The sequence below is a fragment of the Rhinoderma darwinii genome, chromosome 1 (assembly GCF_050947455.1).
Source record: "Rhinoderma darwinii isolate aRhiDar2 chromosome 1, aRhiDar2.hap1, whole genome shotgun sequence".
NCBI lineage: Eukaryota > Metazoa > Chordata > Amphibia > Anura > Rhinodermatidae > Rhinoderma > Rhinoderma darwinii.
In genome coordinates, this window is record NC_134687.1 from 557,563,594 (window position 1) to 557,585,158 (window position 21,565).

At 41.8% G+C, this 21,565-nt stretch overlaps 1 protein-coding gene across 2 annotated transcripts in view; it reads left to right on the top strand.

Moving 5' to 3' along the window:
• Positions 1-21,565, top strand: part of POLK (DNA polymerase kappa) — a 113,963-nt gene that overhangs the window by 44,624 nt on the left and 47,774 nt on the right. Inside the window, exons 2-5 of one of the 2 annotated variants that reach the window (XM_075838451.1) lie at positions 14,209-14,375; positions 15,623-15,742; positions 18,748-18,900; positions 19,635-19,766. In XM_075838451.1, the coding sequence (XP_075694566.1) occupies positions 14,238-14,375; positions 15,623-15,742; positions 18,748-18,900; positions 19,635-19,766 (543 nt within the window). In that variant the 5' untranslated portion in view covers positions 14,209-14,237. The remainder of the gene's footprint in view (positions 1-14,208; positions 14,376-15,622; positions 15,743-18,747; positions 18,901-19,634; positions 19,767-21,565) is intronic. The other variant, XM_075838460.1, reaches the window with a different exon arrangement.

Below are 21,565 nucleotides of genomic sequence, written 5' to 3' on the forward strand. Positions count from 1 at the left end.
AGGGTTAGTTAGTACGGTTGAAAAAAGACACATGTCCATCAAGTTCAACCAATGGATGGGAAAAGGGAAGGGGAAAAATTTCTACACATAGGAGCTAACATTTTTTTCATTCTAGGAAATCATCTAAGCCTTTTTTAAAGCCATCTACTGTCCCATCTGTGACCAGCACCTGCGGTAGACTATTCCATAAAGACCTCTTTTCAGACCTAATAGAGGCGTTTTACGCCTCGAATTACGCCTGAAAAGACGGCTCCACTACGTCGGCAAACATCTGCCCATTGCTTGCAATGGGTCTTACAATGTTCTGTACAGACAAGCTGTCATTTTACGCGTCGCGGTCAAAAGACAGCGCGTAAAATTGCGGCCGCGTCAAAGAAGTGCAGGACACTTCTAGGGACGTAATTGGAGCCATTTTTCATTGACTCCAATGAAAACCAGCTCCAATTACGTCCGAAAAAGACGCCACGAAAAACTCGTGTACTTGTAAAAACGTCTGAAATTCAAGAGCGGCTTTCTCCTGAAAACATCTCCGTAATTTCAGCCGTATTTGGCGTTCTCGTGTACATTTTTTAGGGGGTTTTACATGGAACAGGTTTTCACTATATTTCATGTATGGGCCATTAATATATTTATATAAGTTAATCATGTCATCCCCTTCGTCGTCTTTTTTTCAAGGCTAAATAGGTTCAATTCTTTTCATCTTTCCTCATAACTTATATCCTCCATGCCCCTTATTAGCTTCGTTGCTCTTCTTTGTATTTTTTCCAACTCGAAGGCATCCTTTCTATGAACTGGAGCCCAGAACTGGACTGCACATTCTAGATGAGGCGTCACTAATGCTTTGTAAAGTGGTAATATTATATCCCTGTCCCGCGAGTCCATGCCTCTTTTAATACACGACAATATCTTGCTGGCCTTTGAAGCAGCTGATTGACATTGCATGCTGTTATTTAGTTAATGATTTACAAGTACACCCAGATCCTTCTCAACAAGTGACTCCCCCAGTATAGCTCCTCTAGGACATATGCTGCATGCAGATTGTTGGTACCCAGATGCATAACTTTCCCTTTAATGTAGATAAATGTAATGTGTTGCCAGCAAAAGATGATTTTTTTTTTTGTTTTGTTAAACAATTAGTGTATAGGTGATTAAACATTGTTCTAATTTTTTTTTTTTTTTTTTCACGAGTCAGGAAATATTATAAATTGGATTCAATTGGATTCTAATTTATAATATTTCCCATTGCTGGTCACTAGATGGAGCCATTCCCAAAATTGCAGCTTTGCATGTGGTAAAGCAACCACATTGCTTTATGCTGCAAAATTGGGTAAAAAGCCCTCGCTCTAGTGAGCTCTCAGCATCCCCCCCTCCTTTATCCTGGCTAGTGCCGGGATAAACGAGGGGATTGAACAGTCTAACCTCCTACACTGTGTGTGTCGCCATTTTTTGAGCTAACACACAGTGTAGTAGGTTTACATACAGTAGTAAACACACACAAACACGAACATACCTCTTACCTGCTCCTGCCGCCGCGGCTCCCTCCGACCCGTCCGCTCCGTCTGCTGCCGCTGGTCCAAGTGCACAAGTCCGGAAACCGCGACCGGAAGTAGTAATCTTACTGTCCGGCCGCGACTTCCGGTCCACAAGAAAATGGCGCTGGACGGCGCGCATTTCAAATTGGACTGTGTGGGAGCGGCGCATGCGCCGTTCCCACACAGATGGCGTACATTGAAGTGGATGGAACGGGCCCCGTTCGCAGTCTCTATGGGACTGGAGCTGCCGTATTCCATGTCTGTATGTGTCGTTAATCGACACATACAGAAATGGAAAAAAAAATGGCAGCCCCCATAGGGAAGAAAAAGTGTAAAAATAAGAAAAAGTAACACACAAACACACAAATTAATCCAAACGTTTTTAATAAAGCACTAATATCTTTAACATATTAAAAAAAAAATTGTGGTAACACTGTTCCTTTAAATGTAAAGGGTGAATTTGGATTTCATATCCCTCACATTATCTCACATTGGTCGGAGTCCAGCTGTGCACCATTGGATAGGAAACTTATACTCCAGGACTTATGCAGTTGTCAAATTCGATGGTACCGTTTCAGCTACTTTTCATATCTCTAACACCAGAACGGGTTGCCCACATTCCCTCTTACATAGTTACAAAGTTGATAAGGTTGAAAAACACGCAGATCCGTCAAGTCCAACTTATAATCCTACCGTGTTAATTCAGATGAAGGCAAAACCCCCATGATGTTGATGCCAATTGCCTTATTGGGCCCTGTTATCTGAATTATTTGTAGGTATAATAGGGTTAATTGATGGCCTGGATAGACATTTATCTGTTGATACATTTTGACACACTACATCTTTACTATGGGATACCTGTTGTCGGCATCCTTTGTTCCTGTCGCACTGCGCATGCGTGGGGAGCCTCGTCACGCTTTGACTTGCGAGGCCCTGCCGCACTGCTTACAGACGGGCACCGCCCTCTGTATCACTGCGCATGCGCGCATGTAGTCGACGGGAGCGTGGTCTCGGCAACGGTTTCGGCGCTTGCGTGGACGCTGGTGACGGTGGCAGCATGGTGCTCATCGGGAGGAGATGGGGGGGGGGGGTGTGCCTGTTTGCACACACCTAAATGCAATTATCAATTTGCTGCCCCTATAAAAATAAGGTGCACTTCATTACAAACAATCACCCCTTGGGAAGCCACATCGTGACGATATGCGGGGGCATTCAGATCCCTTCATCCCGTTTTTTTGTTTATTTAGTATCCATGTCACAACCATGCTTACGGTTTGATGCAACATTTCTTATGCCTTTTGTATTAGTTATATATGCTGAGGGATTTAGGTGGTTTTGGGGGTATTCTCTATTGGTCGCTTATCTGGGTGGCAACCCCCTTTGTATTTGGTCCAGCGTGATGTGCTGTTTTAAATGTTTTTAAACACGTTTATGTAGTGTGCTTGTTTCTAAATAAACTTATTTTTGGTCAATTTGGAATGACTATTTAGTCTTCTTGCCATTTACATACCCATATGTTTGTGGTGTTTTGTCTTATTGGGCCCTGTTCACACACACTTTTTTTGGCACGTTTTTTGACTCGGAAACCATGCCAAAAAATGTCCGAAAACGCCTCCCATTGATTTCATGCCTTTTCATCAAGCTTTTCTGTCTCTGACCTGAATGGGAGGCAGAGAAAGCGGATTTCGGAACTTTGTTTCTGCCCGCGGCGCTCAATGGCCACAGCTGAAAAACGTGGCAAAGAGTGCAGGCAGGTCAAAATCTGCCTGAAAAATTCCTGAAGGAATTTTGATGCAGATTTTTTCCGCCTGTAAAAAAAACTCCATGTGAACAGGGCCTTAGGGAAAAAGTTCCTCCCTGACTCCAAATATTGCAACCAGAATAAATCCCAGGATCAACGTCCCATCTCCAGAATCTAGTACACATAACCTGTAATATTATATTTTTCAAGAAAGGCATCAATGCTCTTCTTGAACGTGCTCAAAGAATTAAGCATCACAATATCCTGAGGCAGAGAGTTCCATAGTCTTACTGCTGTTACAGTAAAGAGTCTGCATCTGTGGCGATGGTGAAACCTTTTCTCCTCTAGACGTAGAGGGTGCCCCCTTGTCCTTGTTACGGGCCTAGGTGTAAAAATGGCATTAGAAGGATCTCTACTGTCCAGTTATATATTTATACATTGTAATTAGATCGCCCCTAAGCAGTCTTTTTTTCTAAACTGAATAGCCCCAAGTTTGATAACCTTTCCTGGTACTGCAATGCACCCATTCCCTTAATTACCTTGGTTGTACTTCTTTGCATCTGTTCTAGTTCAGCCATATCCTTCTAATACACAGGTGCCCAAAAATGTACACACTATTCCATATGTGGTCTGACAAGTGATTTGTATAGAGGCAAAACGATGTTCTTCTCACTAGCATCTATTACTTTTTTGTTGCATCCCATAATTTTATTTGCCTTGGCAGCTGCTGCCTGGCACTGGTTGCCAAAGGTAAATGTACTGCCCGCCAATCTCCCAAAATCTTTTTCAATAGCCGTTTTACCCAGTGTTTTACTATTTAATGCATAATTCTAAAATCTGTTTCCTCAGCCCAAGTGCATAACCTTAAATTTATCCACATTAACCCCTTAACGCATTATCACTTAACTGTACGTGATAAGGGTTAAGGGAAAGTATGGAGCGCGCTTACGGGCTGAGCACGCTCCATACACAGCGGGTGACGGCTGTGTAATACAGCCGACACCTCACTGCAACGGGCTGAGTCAAAGATCACTTTGACTCCACCCGTTTAATGCCGCGGCATTTAAAGTGTTAAGGTATGTAAACAGGCTTAACCAAAAACGTCTGAAAATACCGAGCCGTTTTGAAGGGAAAACTGCTCCTGATTTTCTGAAGTTTTTTAAGCCACTCTCGATTTTCTCGGCATTTTTCACACCCGTTTTTTAAACTTTTCTATAGAGTCAATGAAAAACAGCTCCCAAAAAGTGACCTGCACTTCTTTTTCGCGGCCCATCAGAACAGTAAGCCGTTTTTGCCATTAAAATCAATGGGCAGATGTTTGGAGGAGTTCTGCTTCCGTCTTTTCGGGCGTTTACCGCCCGAAAATGGGCCGTGTGAACATACCCTTAGTATCAGGGGGGTGCCCCCTCAAACAAGCCATCGCGCACCCCGCGGCACGATCAGCCGGTTATAACAGCTGTTAAAGGCCCCCAGGTCCGCCATCTTTGTACTCCTTTGAAGCTCTGCCTCCGGCAGGGCTTCAAAGTAGACTTTCAGAATCGCGATCTACTTCGATATATTAGCAAGCGAACGCTGCTTCAAGTCTCCTTGGGGGACTAATAAAAAAAAAAGTAATAACAGTTAAAGTTTGGTGATTTTTATTTTTTTTTTATGTTAAAAAAACAAAAAAACTTATTAAAAGTTTTAAAAAACAAAACAAAATCTTTTCCCATTTTTTTTCCCCCTAAAATAATGTAAAATAAAAGTTAACAGGTATCGATGCGTCCGAACTATCACAATATAGCGTTGTTTAAACGGCTTGGTGAATGCCGTAAAAAAATTAAAACATTTTTTAAAAAAAAGTAGTAAAACAAAATAAAACCTTTTAAGTTTGGTATCGCCGTATTCGTATCAACCTGTAGAATATGGTGAACATGTAGGTTTTTACCGCCTGATGGACGCCGTAAAAACAAAACCCCCAAAATAATGGCCTCATTATTGCCCATATCACACCACAAATTTTTTTTTTTCCAGCTTTCCAGTACATTATGTGATACAATAAATGGTGCAATGAAAAACTACAACTTCTCCTGCAAAAAACAAGCCCTCACATGGCTATATTGACGGAAAAATAAAAAAACTATATCTTTTGGAAGGTCGGGAGGAAAAAACAAAAGTGAAAATCTAAATAATGGTCGAGGAGGGAAGGGGTTAAACCTCATTTGCCATTTCTCTGCCTAAACCTCCAGCTTCCCTAAATCCCTCTGTAGTATTACGTTATCTTCGTCTGTGTTGATTGCTTTACAGCGCTCCATATCATCTGCAAATACTGAAATTCTACTCTGTAAACCCTCTAAATGGTAATTCATAAACATATTAACCACTACACGCACCACGACGTAATAGCACATTGTGGTGGGGGTGGGTGATGTTTGGAGCTGGCTCATCCGCTGAGCCCGTTCTGTGTACGCAGCAGGTGTCAGCTGTGTATTACAGCTGACGCCCGGGACTAACAGCCAGGAAACTCGATCGGGGGTGGGGGAGTGCAGTGCCGATGGATGTCATGGCAGCCCAGGGCCTAATGAAGGTCTCTGGACTGCCTTCCCTCATCTCCTGTTAAGCCCTGCCTCTGGGCTTAGCAAGAGCCTGTAAAAATGACAATATACTGCAATACATTAGTATTGAAGTGTACTGTATTAACGATCGCTGGTTCAAGTTAGTTTCTAGTAGTGTATAAAAAATAAATATATATATATTAAAAGTAAAAAAAAAAACACTTTTCCAATTCTCCCTCTAAAGTAATGTAAAAAATAAAATTGGTATCGCCGCATTCGTAAAAGTCCGAACTATTACAATATACCATTATTTAACCTGCAAAAAATTAAAACGGCAGAATCACTTTTTTTTTTTTTTTTCACTTCATTTCCCAATAAAATGTGAAACTACTGCTCGTCCCGCAAAAAAATAAGCCCTCAAGCGATGGAAAAATATAAGATTGTTATATTATTAACAATTTAGTTTCTTCCTTGTAAAACATAAAAAAAACGATATCAACTTGGTATCGCCGTAATTGTATTGATCGGTAGAATAAAGTTGACATGCTGTTTTTACCGTAAAGGTGAAAACCGTAAAAACAAAAACCCCTCAAAGTATTAAGGAATCGCAATTTTTTATTTTTTTTTCCTATTCCACCCCACAAATAATTTTTTACCCAGTTTCCCAATACATTATATGGTACAATAAATGTTGCCGTGAAAAACTACAACTTGTCTGGGAAAAAAAACAAGCCCTCATATATGGTTTTATCGGCAAAAAAAAATTATGGCTTTTGGAAGGTGGTGAGGAAAAAATGAGTCTAAAAAATGGCTGCGTCCTGAAAGGCTGGGTTCACACGACCTATTTTCAGACGTAAACGAGGCGTATTATGCCTCGTTTTACGTCTGAAAATAGGGCTACAATACGTCGGCAAACATCTGCCCATTCATTTGAATGGGTTTGTCGACGTACTGTGCAGACGACCTGTCATTTATGCGTCGTCGTTTGACAGCTGACAAACGACGACGCGTCAAATGACTGCCTCGTCAAAGAAGTGCAGGGCACTTCTTTGAAACGTAATTTGAGCCGTTCATTGAAGTCAATGAAGAGCAGCTCAAGATTTACGAGCGTCAAAGACGCCTCGCATAATGCGAAGAGGAGCTTTTACGTCTGAAACGACGCAGCTGTTTTCTCCTGAAAACAGTCTGTCTTTTCAGACGTAAAAGCCACTTCTCGTGTGCACATACCCAGAGGGTTAAAAAGACGAGGGCCGAATAGTGACCACTGGTAACTGCAATTTACTCTAAGGATGTAGCATTAATAACCACCCTCTGTAATTGGGTCAACAACTGGCTCAGTGATAGAAAACACATATTTTCCCCCCGTTTTGCGCGCGTTGCAGTTCCGTGTATCAGTGAATGGTGCGTGGCTGCGTGATTTTCACGCATATGCCATCCTTCTGACACGCGGTTTTGATGTTTAGAAAAAGAAATGCTTGTATTTTTTCCTTAATTTCTTTATCTACTGTTGCGCGAATCATGCGCGACACACGGAAGTGCGTCCGTGTGCCGTGCGCTATTTTCGCGCACCCATTGACTTCAATGGGTGCGTGATGCGTGAAAACGGCCAAGTATAGGACATGTTGTGAGTTTTACGCAGCGGACACACGCTGCGTGAAAATCACGGACTGTCTGAACGGCCCCATTGACTAACATAGGTCCGTGCGTCGCTCGTGATTTTCACGCGCGTATCACGGACGTTAAACACGTTCGTGTGAATAAGGCTTTACCCAGGACCAGTCTACTACTTGCGTCCTCAATAGAAGCTTGATTTTATCCTTTCCTTAGAGCAGGGGTCTCAAACTCGGCCGGGTAAGTGGGCCACATATAGAAAAAATGGGAAGTTGACGGGCCGCATTACTTTCAAATTTGATACAATACAAAATTATTGTTAATCAATTAGTTATTTGATCTACTATAACACTATACTATAATAATAATAATACTAGATTACTATAATAATACCGCTAGGTTTCAAATTTGAGAAGATTCTCCACGTGCTTATTTCAACAATCCAGTTTTCCAGTTTAAGTGTTGCTAAATGCAGTCTGGCCGCTCAGTTGGCAGTGTTTGGCAGACGCACATGTCAAGATTGGGCAGCCCCTTTTTAGATAGTGCCACAGAGCCCTCTGTAGATGCTGCCACAGTGCCCTCCGCCGATGCTGCCACACACACATCCCAAGTAGATAGCTTCATTAGGGCTCCCTCTAGGAGTGGAATCCCCAGCCAGAGCGTTGCCGACGCTTTGGCTGGGGATTCCTCTACTTTTGGAGCCCCTGACGTCATTGTCCATACACAGTGACGTCAGGGGATCCTCCTGGACCGGAATGTGATATCAGGGGCAACCTCAGAGCTGGAGTCCCGGAGCAGAGCACTAGTATAGGCTCTGCGCCGGAACTCTGGGGAAGCCATTAACATCAGTGTCCATATATGGACAGTGATGTCAGGGGCTTTCCCGGAGCAGAGCCGCTTCTAGCACTCTGACTGGGATTCCAGTTCTGCTCCTGACATCACTGTCCATATATGGAGATGGATGTCAGGGGCAACCCCAGAGCTGGAGTCCCGGGCAGAGCGCTAGTAGGCTCTTCCTGGGACTCCAGCTGTGCTCATGACATCACTGGGACTCCTGCTTTGGGGAAGCCCCGGACATCACTGTCGATGTAAGGACAATGATGTCAGAGGCTTCCCCAGAGTCCCAGAGCAGAGCCTATACTAGCGCTCTGCCCGGGACTCCGGCTCTGGGGAAGCCCCAGACATCGCTGTCCATAAATGGACAGCGATGTCAGGGAATTCCACAGAGTCCCGGAGCAGAGCCTATACTATTGTTCTGCCCGGGACTCCGCTTTTGGGAAGACCCTGATGGAACTGCTCTAAATTCACCGACTTATTCTCCTGTTCTCTTCCTGCTCCACCATACTGAAATTCCGCTGAAGACAGAACGCCACTCTGTTGTCCGGTAACTCATCAATGCCCCTTGGGCTTGCATTCCGGCACTGTGCCGGCAGTACAAATCTCATCTACTACGTTTGTTAGCTAAAGTCCATGTCCATAAAGTCTCCTTATGGAGGATCTCCATGCTAGTTTACCCAACTAACACATTTACGTTTTGGTCTTACTGGAAATGTTTTATCGTAATGGATAATTGAGTCCATTATTTCATTATGATTGGTTATTTCTGTCCAATTAGATTGGTTTCAACTCTTATGAACAGTTTTGGTTCCTGTACTTCTAAAGGCCTGAGTGTCCGGCTTCTCCACCCCCTTTTTTTTCCAACTTCTATCTCTCTCTCTCTCCCTCCTCCATTACATTTAAAATGGGCTTTACAGGAATGCAGGCCTATTTTCTGTTTGTAAACAGTTGACACTATTTATTGGCGTCTTTTTTTTTTTTTTTTTTTCTTGGTTTCATTGTTGCCAATCAGAGTTTCCTTTATCACTAAAGCAATTGTGACAACAGGAAATAAATTGTTTATCGGCTTCACAATCCTAGATTACCTTCCAGCGCTACGAGAATCATTTTAATTTTTTTCCTGAGAGGGAGTCTGTGGTCCAGTCGAATACTGAAAGATATCATATGAAATATTTCAGCTTATGTATAAAAGTATTCTAAAAATGAATTTTAAGTATTTTCAACAGAAGCAAGATGACCATTGTTAATGATTTATGTTGTCTACAATAGACACAGGGGGCAATTTATTAAGACTGGCATTTCATACGCTAATCTTAACAGAACGAAAAATTTAAGTAAAGTGCAACACATTTATTAAGAGGTAGAAGTCTTTCAATAGGAGTGTTGTCTCCTTCAGCCCGGCTGTGCGGCACAATTGTGGCGCAACAACTGCAGCCATGCGCCATCCATTCCCCCACCAAATTACCCATAACATAAAATAAAAACACATACCTTACTGCTCCTCTTCTCCCCCTCTGGGTTCCTTTATCACTCCAGCACGGCTCATACAAGGTTTTGACGCCGAGGGCCTTATATACGATGTAGCACTTCAACATCATCAGTATAGACGCAAGGTAGAGGTCCAGCATGGATTATGTGGTTCCATAGAACTGCAGGGACTGGGTGTTATGGCCATAACACAGACACGAATATTAAACTGTATTGCGAATGTGTAACTCCGACCTCAATATTTAACTACACACTTTAACCTCTACCGTTTTCTGTAATATTTCCATATGCACAAATATTGTAGACTAAAATATTGCAATATAAAATATTATAAGAAGTTAGATTTATATGTAAAATCATTTTGACTGCGATCAGATTTGATTGCTAAGACTGGATATTTTGGTTTACTGACACTCTGCTCTTGAAATGTGCATGTTGTGTGGAAGATGAAGGGTGTCTAAATTGTTCTTGACATGTAACGCCGCTGCTAAGATTTGGTTCCCTGCAGTGCCTAGACACGCTTCAAACAAATCTCTTTCCTCCTACTAAGAGAAATCAGATTGACTCGTGCTTAAGGATTTTTTTTCTGATAGACACATGGATACCCCCTAGAGATAAAACACTCAATTTTTAGGAATGCTTAAATTTAGGAGTATAGTCTGTTCTGCATAACTACAAGTAACTGACAAGAACTGCCTAGAATTAATCTAGAATTTTCCTTTGAAAAATCCCAAATGAAGGTGTAAATCTTGGGCGCACACGTTAAGTAATTTATGGCCGATAACTTTGTTGTTTAAACCCTTAGCGACACGTGATGTAACTGTATGTCCCTGTTCTGAGGGGGAGTATACAGAGAGCTCACGGGCTGAGGCCACTCTAAACTCACCTGGTGTCAGCTGTATGTTGCAGCCAACACTTTACTGCAACGGCCGGGATAGGAGATAACTCCGATCCCGACCAGTAAACCATTTAGATCCTGCAGTCAATAGTGATTACGGCATTTTAAGTCCTTAGAGGGGGAAACCCCCCTCCGATGACTCATCGCTCTAACCCCTTCACAACGCGATCACGGGGTGTCTATTGTTGTCTTGGTCTGCCATCTTTGTGCTCCCATTAAGCCCTGAGGCCCAGCGACAGGGCCTAATAGCCGCCGCTAAAAAGCATTGTACACTGCAATACATAGGTATTACAGTTGTACAATTTATCAAATGATTTTTAAAGTCCCCCTAGGGGACTTAAGCAAAGTAAAAAAACAGTTAGGGTTTATACACACGACCGTCATTTCCTTTGTTCACTTCTATGGGCCATGCACACATCCAATTTTATTATAGAGCATGTCCTATTCTTGGCTGTGTTTGCGGTCCATCTCACCACACTCTAGTGTATGCATCCGCAAAAAAACAGGACCCAGAAGCCACTAGGATACGTATTTTGCAATACGCTAAACAGAAAAAATAGTGTGCGTGATGCCAAAAAAAGTATTTTCTTTTATATACCAAAAATTGTTAAGTTAAAAAAAATAACTTTTCCAACGTTTGCCGTTAAAGTAGCATAAAAAAAACTATAAATTGTAAGGCCAGATCCGTAAAAGTCTGAACTATTATAATATAACGTTTAAAAAATGAAATATGGCAGAATTGCTGTTTTTTGGTCACATTACCTCCCAAATAATATGAAATAAAAATTGATCAAAGAGTCGCAAACATGCTTCTAAATAGAAAGAAAAAAATATACTAAATGTATTCTTTCTCTAAAATTCCACTACCTAAATGTGGACTTGTGCAGTAAAATGAAATGAAGATATGAATTTATTTTAAATGTTTAGATGTAATTGATATGGCTAAAATATTAAACCGAATTTAATTTTGTGATAGCAATCGACAAGCAAAGGCCATAAAACCTGAAGTACTTGGACTAATTCTGCAGTATTACTAAGGAAGTTCATTGCTTTGCGGCTGTAAAGTGCAGTGATAAACTATTATACTATATACTGGATTATGCTGTTGATATGGCAATAGTTTTTCAGGACAATTACACTGTATGGCCAAAAGTATGTGGGTGTCAGGAAGGGTCTGTGGACCCACTGGGCCGTACTGCCTTGGCGGTAAGGCAGCTGGCCAACAGGGCGCAAGTCAATGTCTATGGTTTGTACATGTACCTGTGGCAGCTCGGACAGCAGCAGGGCAGGCTCGGCTTGGACTAGGCAGCAGGTAGACGTCAGGCGAGGTGAAGCAGGTCAGACGTGGGATACAGCACGACATGACTTTGGCACCACTCAGTGCTCAACCAGAATAGTATGGAATGCAAGGAACAGGTACAGGAACAGGAACACACTAGGAGGCCATCACATAGACAAACTTAGGAAACATCAACGACGCTCAGGCATAGAAGCAGGGGGCTGGACCCCTCTTATAGTCCAGGGTACTCACGGGTCAAAGTTCATCAAAAGTCAGGGAAAATGCGCTGCCCCTTTAAGAGCGGCATGGGCGTGTACCCTACGGGATCCGGCTGAGGTGAGTGGATTGGAGCTGACGGCCCGTAGCCACGGACATTACAGTGGGCACCTGAGCATCACACCTTTTTATTAGATGGTTGGACATCCCATTCTAAATCCATAATATGGAGTTTGGCCCTACTTTTGCGGCTATTTCAGACTTTCTTCCTCTGGAAAATGGGTCTATGAGAACTTGTGCCCATTCAACCAAAAGCACATTTGAGGTTAGACACTGATGTTGGATGAGAAGGCAATTAGCGTCCGGATTCATTCCATGGATGTGGTTGAGGTCAGGGCTCTGTGCAGGCCACTCGAGTTCATCCACACCAAACTCGTCACACTATGTATTTTCGGTTCCAGCGTGACTGTGCCCCATTACACAAAGCAGAGTCCATAAAGGTTCTTCCCACAAAGTTGGAAGCATATAATTGTCTTTGTATGGAAAGATTATTAACGTTACCTTACACTAGAAATAAGGGCCCCAAATCATGAAAAAAACAAACAGACCATTATCCCTCCTCCACCAAATTTCACAGTAGGTGCAATTTATTCTGGTAGGTGGTGTTCTCTAGCATCCGCCAAACCCAGATTCATCCATCAGACTGCCAGATAGTGAAGCGTGATTACACCACTCCAGCCGACGCTTGACATTGCATGATCAGTGTCTTGTGTACTGCTGCTCGACCATGGAAACCCTTTTCATGGAGCTCCCGATACACCGTTGTTTTGCTGATGTCACTTCCAGAGGCAGTTTGAGACTCTATTGATCGATGCAACAGAACATAGGCAATTTTTACGTAACACACGCTTCAACAATCGGCTGCCCCGCTCTGTGATTTTGCGTGGTCTAGTGCTTCATGGGTGAGATGTTGTTACTCCTTGACGCTTCCTCTTCACAATAACAGCACTTAGAGTTGACTAAGGCAGAACATAAATTTAATGTACGGACTTGTGGCAAAGGTGGCATTCTAGGAAACTTCCATGTTTAACATCACTGAGCTTTTCAGTATGACCCGTACTGCTGCCAATGTTTGTCTATAGAGGTTGCATGGCTGTGAGCTTGATTTTATGCACCTGTTTGCAATAGGTGTGGCTGAAACACCTGAACTCAATAATTAGGAGGGGTATCCACACGCTTTTAGCCATATTGTGTATGTTTTCATTTTGGAAATAAAGGAATAGTACGAATTGAACTGGTGTACATATTATGACCACATTCATTGACACTGGCCTCATTCAGACGGGAGTTTTACAAACTTCAATTTGTATGGTATTCATAACACGGTACCCATAGAAGCCCAATGGAACCACATTCCTGTTAGATTCCGTATGAAGCTGCCACATCGAAAGCTGTGAGGTATTACGTTACACAGTGTTGTACAAAGGTACCATACGGTTGGCACGCGGAGTATCCCACACACAAAATTTGGTTTGATACTTTTGCTTGAGCATTATTTATTGGTCTCTGATAGGTAATTCAGTTTTATTACTGCTTTTTTTTTTTTTATTTTTTTTTTAGCTTCTGTATCTTTTATTTTTTGATCATTCCTTCATATATTTCCACAAGTTTTTTTTTGCTAGACAAAGAATTCATACTGAATACTGCTGCAGCTTTAAATGGCACTGTGTTGACGGGAAGGTGGCACTCCTTTTAAGAAGTTGCTGGGGATTCCTAGTTAAGCATTATGTCACTTGATTTTGTTACCTTTTTGAAACCGTAATTTCATGGTAGAAGAAGAAAAAAAATTATTTTTTTATTATAATGTAACATTTTAATGTGCAGTGACTGACTTTTTGAGTGCGATAATAGACCACGTAATGCCTTGTTTTTGTGTTACGGCATTTGCCACTACCATAATCTCTACCTTTCTTTTTGTTTTCTACTTGAACAATTTGCTCTTGTAACATTAAAAATAAAGTGGTGTGAGGAACTTGCTATCAATTCTTTATTTTTACCTACTTTTGTCACAGGTGGTGACCCACGAACTGAAGTTTAGACAATGGATCTCCAAGAAGATAAAGAGATTGCTCCCAGCAATGAGGGCTTTCAGTTCAGAATGGGCCTTAATGACAACAAGGCTGGGATGGAAGGTCTGGATAAGGAGAAGATCAATAAGATCATAATGGAAGCCACAAAAGTGAGTGAATTATCCTAGAGAACAAATGTGTATCGCCACGTAACGGCATGCTGGAGTTGGTTGCACATGGGCGTCTCCAGCAAACATGCCAACGTTTAATTGTCTTCTTTCTGTTCAATGAGTTGGAAAATCTTGCTTTTTTTTTTCTTTGCTGATACTTTAAAAGTAGTGTGCTGGTATCATCAGGGCTTCCATTATCTCTGCTATCCTGTTTTACATAAGTTCATAATTGCACAAATTACTGCGGACGTTATCAGACACTTTGTTTTTTTCTCTCTTGTTTACTAGCCAGATTATAAAAAAGTACATAGGCCATAGTAGAAAAGAACCCGAAAAGTTAGGCATCAGCATCACATTTCTAGCCTCATTTGCTACTTAGAGGCTCTGTCACCAGATTATAAGTGGCCTATCTCCTACATAGTCTGATCTGCGCTGTAATGTAGATAACAGCAGTGGTTTTTATTTTGAAATACGATAATTGTTGAGCAAGTTATGAGCAATTTTAGATTTATTCTAATTAGTTTCTTAATAGACAACTGGGCGTGTTTTTACTTTTTACCAACTGGGCATTGTACAGAGAAGTGTATGATGCTGTCCAATCGGTGACCAACCAGCGTCATAAACTTCTCATTGTTCCAGCCCAGTGTGCAGTGAAAGAAGCTGGGCTGGAACAATGAGAAGTGCATGACGCTGATTGGTCACTGATTGGTCAGCGTCATACACTTTTCTGTACAACGCCCAGTTGGTGAAAAGTAAAAACATGCCCAGTTGTCTATTAAGAAACTAATTAGCATAAATCTAAAATTGATGGCCTATCCTTAAGATAGGCCATCAATATCAGATCGGTGGGTGCTCATTGTTGGAGTTGCGGTGTCGCCACAGCATTGTCCCAGTTTACAGTGACCGCACCATACACTGCCGTAGCGGCTGTGTCTGGGATTGCATTTCTGGTCCCATTCAAGTAAGTAGGACTGAGCTGCAATCCCAGGCTCAGCCGCTATTGAAGCATACGGCACTGTGACTGGTAAACCATGAATAGGCCTCGGCGATGAATGCTGCGGCCCCAGGAGTCGGACCCCCATTGATCCGATATAGATGGCCTATCCTAAAAATAGACCATCAATATAAAATGCATGAGCAACCCCTTTTAATACGTTTCAGTGATCAAAAAGCATCAATAATGAAGAATCCAGGACACCTAGGAACCTTATTAGTGTAATAACATCAATTTTATTTGTCTATAACAGGGCTCGAAATTTTACGACAATGAACTAAAGAAAGACAAACAAGTTAATCAGCGCATCGAGAGAATGCTACAACAAATATCTCTGTTAACCAGTTCACAAAAAAAGAATGCTCAAATCCAGGTACTGTGATACTTCATCTACATTTTAGGCCCTCAAGCAGTGGTAGGGGTACTTGCACTGTCCTAATGCTCAATACGCAGAGCAGTGCATGATCTCAGCATTGGGGGTACTTTGTTGTAATTTATTCGAGTTGGGGGCTCTTGGATTAGAAACACTGACCTGAATTATTCAAAGAGATGTCTTTTTAAAAGTTGCATTTTTTTAAAAAATTGTTCTTACTCCTGTGCTTGCAGATCTCCATTGCGGCCATTTTTAGACACACCCCCCCCCCCCCCCGGCTCTATACACACTTACGTTCGCAACTCCCTTGGGTGTACGGTGCGAAGCGATAAATAGTGCAGTGTGCAGCACAATTCTTGCTGTCAAAATGACCGACACCTCGATGGGCACCATTATAAGGCAATCGTGTCTGTGGGGGCACCGCTTGGACTGGCTGATGTTAACCTAGTCTTAAAAGAAAACCAAACAAACTGACCACCAAATAAAGGGATAATTTCGAATTTTGCAACATCTGTAGTTCAAAGCTGGTGCTGTGCACAATATTTGCCAGACTGACCTGCTCTGCATTGTATAAATGCTCAGGGTGCCCATGATGGCACCTCTTAATTCTCTTACTGGCATCTGAATTTTGTAGTCACTGTTGAGTGATGCACACATTAGAAAGTACTTCTGTTGTTGTTGACTGAATGCAGATATTTGTTTTTCCTAACCCTTAGATGAAAAAGTAGGGAGAGCAAAAAAATTTGCACCATTTTGTTCGTAATACAGATACACTATGTCCCTCTGGGCATTTTTTTTAAGCTCTACATTTTAAAGGGGTTTTCCAGTCCCTAAAAATTGATGGCCTATCCTCAGGATAGGTCATAAATAGCTGATGGGTCGGGATCAGATTCCCAGGACCCCCCGCCGATCAGCTGTTTTGAAGGGGATGCATCGCTCATACGAAGGCTGCAATACTGTGAATCGCCGCTACATCTGTGTCGACAATTCACAGTAAGCAAGTAGAAAGCAAGTACAAAACAGCTGATCGGGGGTCCCGGGAGTTGGACCCGACCCATCATCTATTGATGGCATATCCTCTGGATAGGCCATCAATGTTTAGGGACTGGAAAACCCCTTCAACAGCAATGGCCCATATGTAGAGCTTCACTTTAAAGGGGTATACCCAACTTAGACATTTATGGCATATCCGCATCCCATGTTATGTACAATTGCCTCCCATTTGGACATAACCTGTATGTGATCACTTCTGGTTTGTTACCCGTCTAATAGTCCGCTGTAGTTTTATAACTAGTCATGACTTTTATAAATAGACATTTTACAGCTGTTCTCTTAAAAACCACAATGTCCTGGACACATGCTACTCTTTCACACTTGGTAAAACACGGACTGCATTGTACTTTGTTTCAAACTTCAATTTATTTTGTGTTTGTTTTATGCCTGGCTTGCTGAAAATCTTGAAGGTCAAGGTTTAACAGTGCTTGACCGCAAGCTATGAAATAGATCTCCTATTGTTTGTCTGAGGAGTGTGTTGTAAGCCAGTCATAGGTTCTGGTCATGCCTGGATCAAGAGTTTTAGAAATCATAAGACAAAGCTGGAATGCACATAATCATTAATTCCAGTGTGAAGAAGTTCTCAAAAACAAGTCTTAAACATTCAGCCCTCCACAAATGGTCTCTGGCTGAAAAAAGTAGAATTTGCATTTTTATACTTTTATAATACATTGCAAGCTGCTCAATGCTGTTCAGTGTCTATTCGGACAGGAGGGCGCACTGTCTGCTCACGCTACATCCCCTCCTGTCTTCTGAATGCTCAATTTTGATCATATTTAATTTAATTAAATCTGGTAGAATTGAGTTTAGGTGAACTTTCAGGAGAAGACCGGAGGGGTTGGAGAGTGAGCTGACAGTGAGCCCGGCTGTCCGGATACACCCTGAAAAAAGCAGCTTGAATACATGCAAACTGCAGATGCAAAACGGTGCAAATTTTTAAAATAAAATCAATTACAAAAGCTTTTTTTCACATAATCCGTCCCCACACATTTTACATGATGTCGACAGCCCATCCCCTGTTTACTCGAAAAGATATGCTGCCGACAACGAGGATTGTTAGGGCAGCATAATGGTAAGAAAATGCAAGACGTATACTCTATGTAAAGGTACACAGCGTATCCATCCGGGAAGCCGCACGGAATTTCGCCCGAAAATCAGCACCAAATTGTAATTTTAGTTTTTTGGGCGACATGTCCGCTGCGGAAATACTGCAGAAATAGAAAAAAAAAAGTTTATACTTACCGCCCATGCATTGTCATGGCGAAGCGTCCGTCTCTTTTGAGCATAACCCGGCCTTCAGGGATGATGCTGCAGTCCATGTGACTGCTGCCTTTGATTGATTGTCTGCAGCAGTCACCTGGGATGAAACATCATCCCAGGAGGCCAGTCTGCGCTCAGAATAGAGGATTGTCTCGCTAGGACTACGGCCTAAGTTAAGCTTTTTTTTATTATTCTTACATCAAAGCAAGTTATTTTGTTTTCTCACTTGCAATTTTTGTTTGTGAAATCGCAGCGTTTCTGCCGTAAAAGTCGCAACACATACCTCTTTGTTGCGAGTTTTACCTCCTATTGAATTCAATGGGGGAAACACTTAAGAAAAGAGAATGGATTCCGCAGCATAAATTGACATGCTGCGGCTTAAAACACTGCACCGCAAGTCAATTTATGAACGATTTGTCGGCAGATTTTTTTCTGCTCTTTGGATGACATTTGTTCCAAACTCACCCACGCTGCTGCTACTGTACTACGCTTTGTTCTGAAAGGAAATATTTTGCGGAATATCCGCAGTGTAGTATACAGTGTATACACCCAGTGTGTTCCTACCCTAAAAGATTAAATTAACTGACGAAAGAACGTTTGCTCGTTCATCGGCTGATCACTGGCCCATGTATATGGCCTTATGTATACCTTTTCAACAACATTGATTTCTTTCCATTGACAATTTTGAATAGGTGGACAAACTGGCTCTGGAACTTGAGAGGAGTCGTGACCTTAGCCGTGTTATTGTACACGTTGACATGGATGCGTTTTATGCAGCAGTGGAAATGAAAGATTATCCCGAACTGAAGGACAAACCCATGGCTGTGGGTTCCATGAGCATGCTGGTGAGTCTGCGAGCTGTAGCTCCATTGCCATATATTTGGTTATGCCTTCGACATATGCTGTAGGAATGGCAAAATTTTTTATTTAGTCCCTTCAGTTCCATCATATACCAATGACTTGGAAATATTATTTTATGACTTGATTTGAAACCTATAGAAAATTGCATTTAAAGAGGCTCTGTCACCAGATTATAAGTGGCCTATCTCCTACATAATGTGATCGCCTCTGTAATGTAGATAACAACAGTGGTTTTTATTTTGAAAAACGATCATTTTTGAGCAAGTTCTGAACAATTTTACATTTATGCTAATGAGTTTCTTAATAGACAACTGGGCGTGTTTTTACTTTTTACCAAGTGGGCGTTGTGGAGAGAAGTGTATGAGGCTGACCAATCAGTGACCAATCAGCGTCATACACTTCTCATTGTTCCAGCCCAATGTTACAGCGTGATTGTGCAGTGAAAGAAGCTGGGCTGGAGCAATGAGAAGTGTATTAAAATGAATACACCTCTTTAAATGAACTTTTTTTTTTCTTAAAGGGCTTTCTGAGATTAATTTTTTCCTTGTCCGTGGGCTTTTTCTGGTGTTGCAATTGGGACCCATTTACTTGAGCTGCAATACCAGTTGCATCCCATTGACAAGAATGACGCTAATTCTGGGGGGGGAAATGCAGACCCTTTTCATAGACAACCTCATTAATTTATGCCTCTTCAATGTTTTGTTTTTTTTTCCTCAAGTCCACATCAAACTATTTAGCAAGAAGGTTTGGTGTACGTGCAGCTATGCCAGGATTCATTGCAAAGAAGTTGTGCCCGGATTTACATATTGTCCCACCGAACTTTGACAAATACCGGGCAGTAAGTATAGAGGTACGAGTCACAATTGAAATAAATAAATATATATATTATGTATGTATATATGTGTATGTATGTGTATGTGTGTATATATATATATCTCTATACCAAAAATATTTAAATGAAGCAGCCACCAAAGCAACTAGAGCTTAAAGAGGCTCTGTCACCAGATTTTGCAGCCCCTATCTGCTATTGCAGCAGATCGGCGCTGCAATGTAGATTACAGTAACGTTTTTATTTTTAAAAAACGAGCATTTTTGGCCAAGTTATGACCATTGTCTTATTTATGCAAATGAGGCTTGCAAAAGTACAACTGGGCGTGTTGAAAAGTAAAAGTACAACTGGGCGTGTATTAGGTGCGTACATCGGGGTGTGTTTACTACTTTTACTAGCTGGGCGTTGTGTATAGAAGTGTCATCCACTTCTCTTCACAACGCCCAGCTTCTGGCAGTGCAGATCTGTGACGTCACTCACAGGTCCTGCATCGTGTCGGCCACATCGGCAACAGAGGCTACACTTGATTCTGCAGCAGCATCAGCGTTTGCAGGTAAGTAGCTACATCGACTTACCTGCAAACGCCGATGCTGCTGCAGAATCATCTGTAGCCTCTGGTGCCGACACGATGCAGGACCTGTGAGTGACGTCACAGATCTGCACTGCCAGAAGCTGGGCGTTGTGAAGAGAAGTGGATGACACTTCTATACACAACGCACAGCTAGTAAAAGTAGTAAACACGCCCCGATGTACGCACCTAATACACGCCCAGTTGTACTTTTACTTTTCAACACGCCCAGTTGTACTTTTGCAAGCCTCATTTGCATAAATACGAAAATGGTCATAACTTGGCCAAAAATGCTCGTTTTTTAAAAATAAAAACGTTACTGTAATCTACATTGCAGCGCCGATCTGCTGCAATAGCAGATAGGGGTTGCAAAATCTGGTGACAGAGCCTCTTTAATCCACAGCTCAAAATGCCATACAAGAAAAAAGATTGCAGCACTCCAGCAAGGTCCAATAAAAAAATCTTTTGGTTTTATTTGCCCATGTTTAGAGCCAAGCGACTTTTCAGTTCCACCAGGCTTGATAAAAAGCGCAACGGAAACGTCGCTTGGCCCTAAACATGGGCAGATAAAGAGACAGATTTTTTTTTTTACTGGACCTTGCTGGAGTGCCTCAGTTTTTTTTTTCTTGTATATGTATATATACTTATATTTTTAACATTATGTTCAGTATGCCAGATCTGGAAATGTGAAAAACATGTTCATAAAAATGTACTCATTATTTTATATGGACAGAACTCGTCTATAGAGCTCCTCTAGAGCGAATATATTCGATGGAGTTATCTCCAGTGATTCCTGGTCAGAATGAAGAGTAAAACGAATCTTCATAACTCCGAAACACCGTTCCACTGCTAGTCAGGTTTACGTGATTATAAGTATGTTTTGGAGTTGGCAAGGAATCTGGGTTGTCTTGAGAAAATCCACAAGAACATGGAGAGAACATTCAGGTTCTGCAAATTCTGTCCTATGTTTTTTCATATAATTTATTTATATTGTTCAGTATTATGATATTTATAGTATTTTGGTGAAGTGTTATGTCTTACAAAAAAAATGGACAACAGGATGTACTATTTTTATTCACAGTGAAAAAAAGGCAGAGATCAAATAGAAGACGATATGCTGGAATAGTGGTCTCCAACTTGTGGCACTACAGCTTTTGGAGAACTAAGACTCCAAGCATGCCCTATAGCTGGCAGGGCATGCTGGGAGTTGTAGTTTCACAACAGCAGGAGAGCAACTTGTTGAAGATCGCTG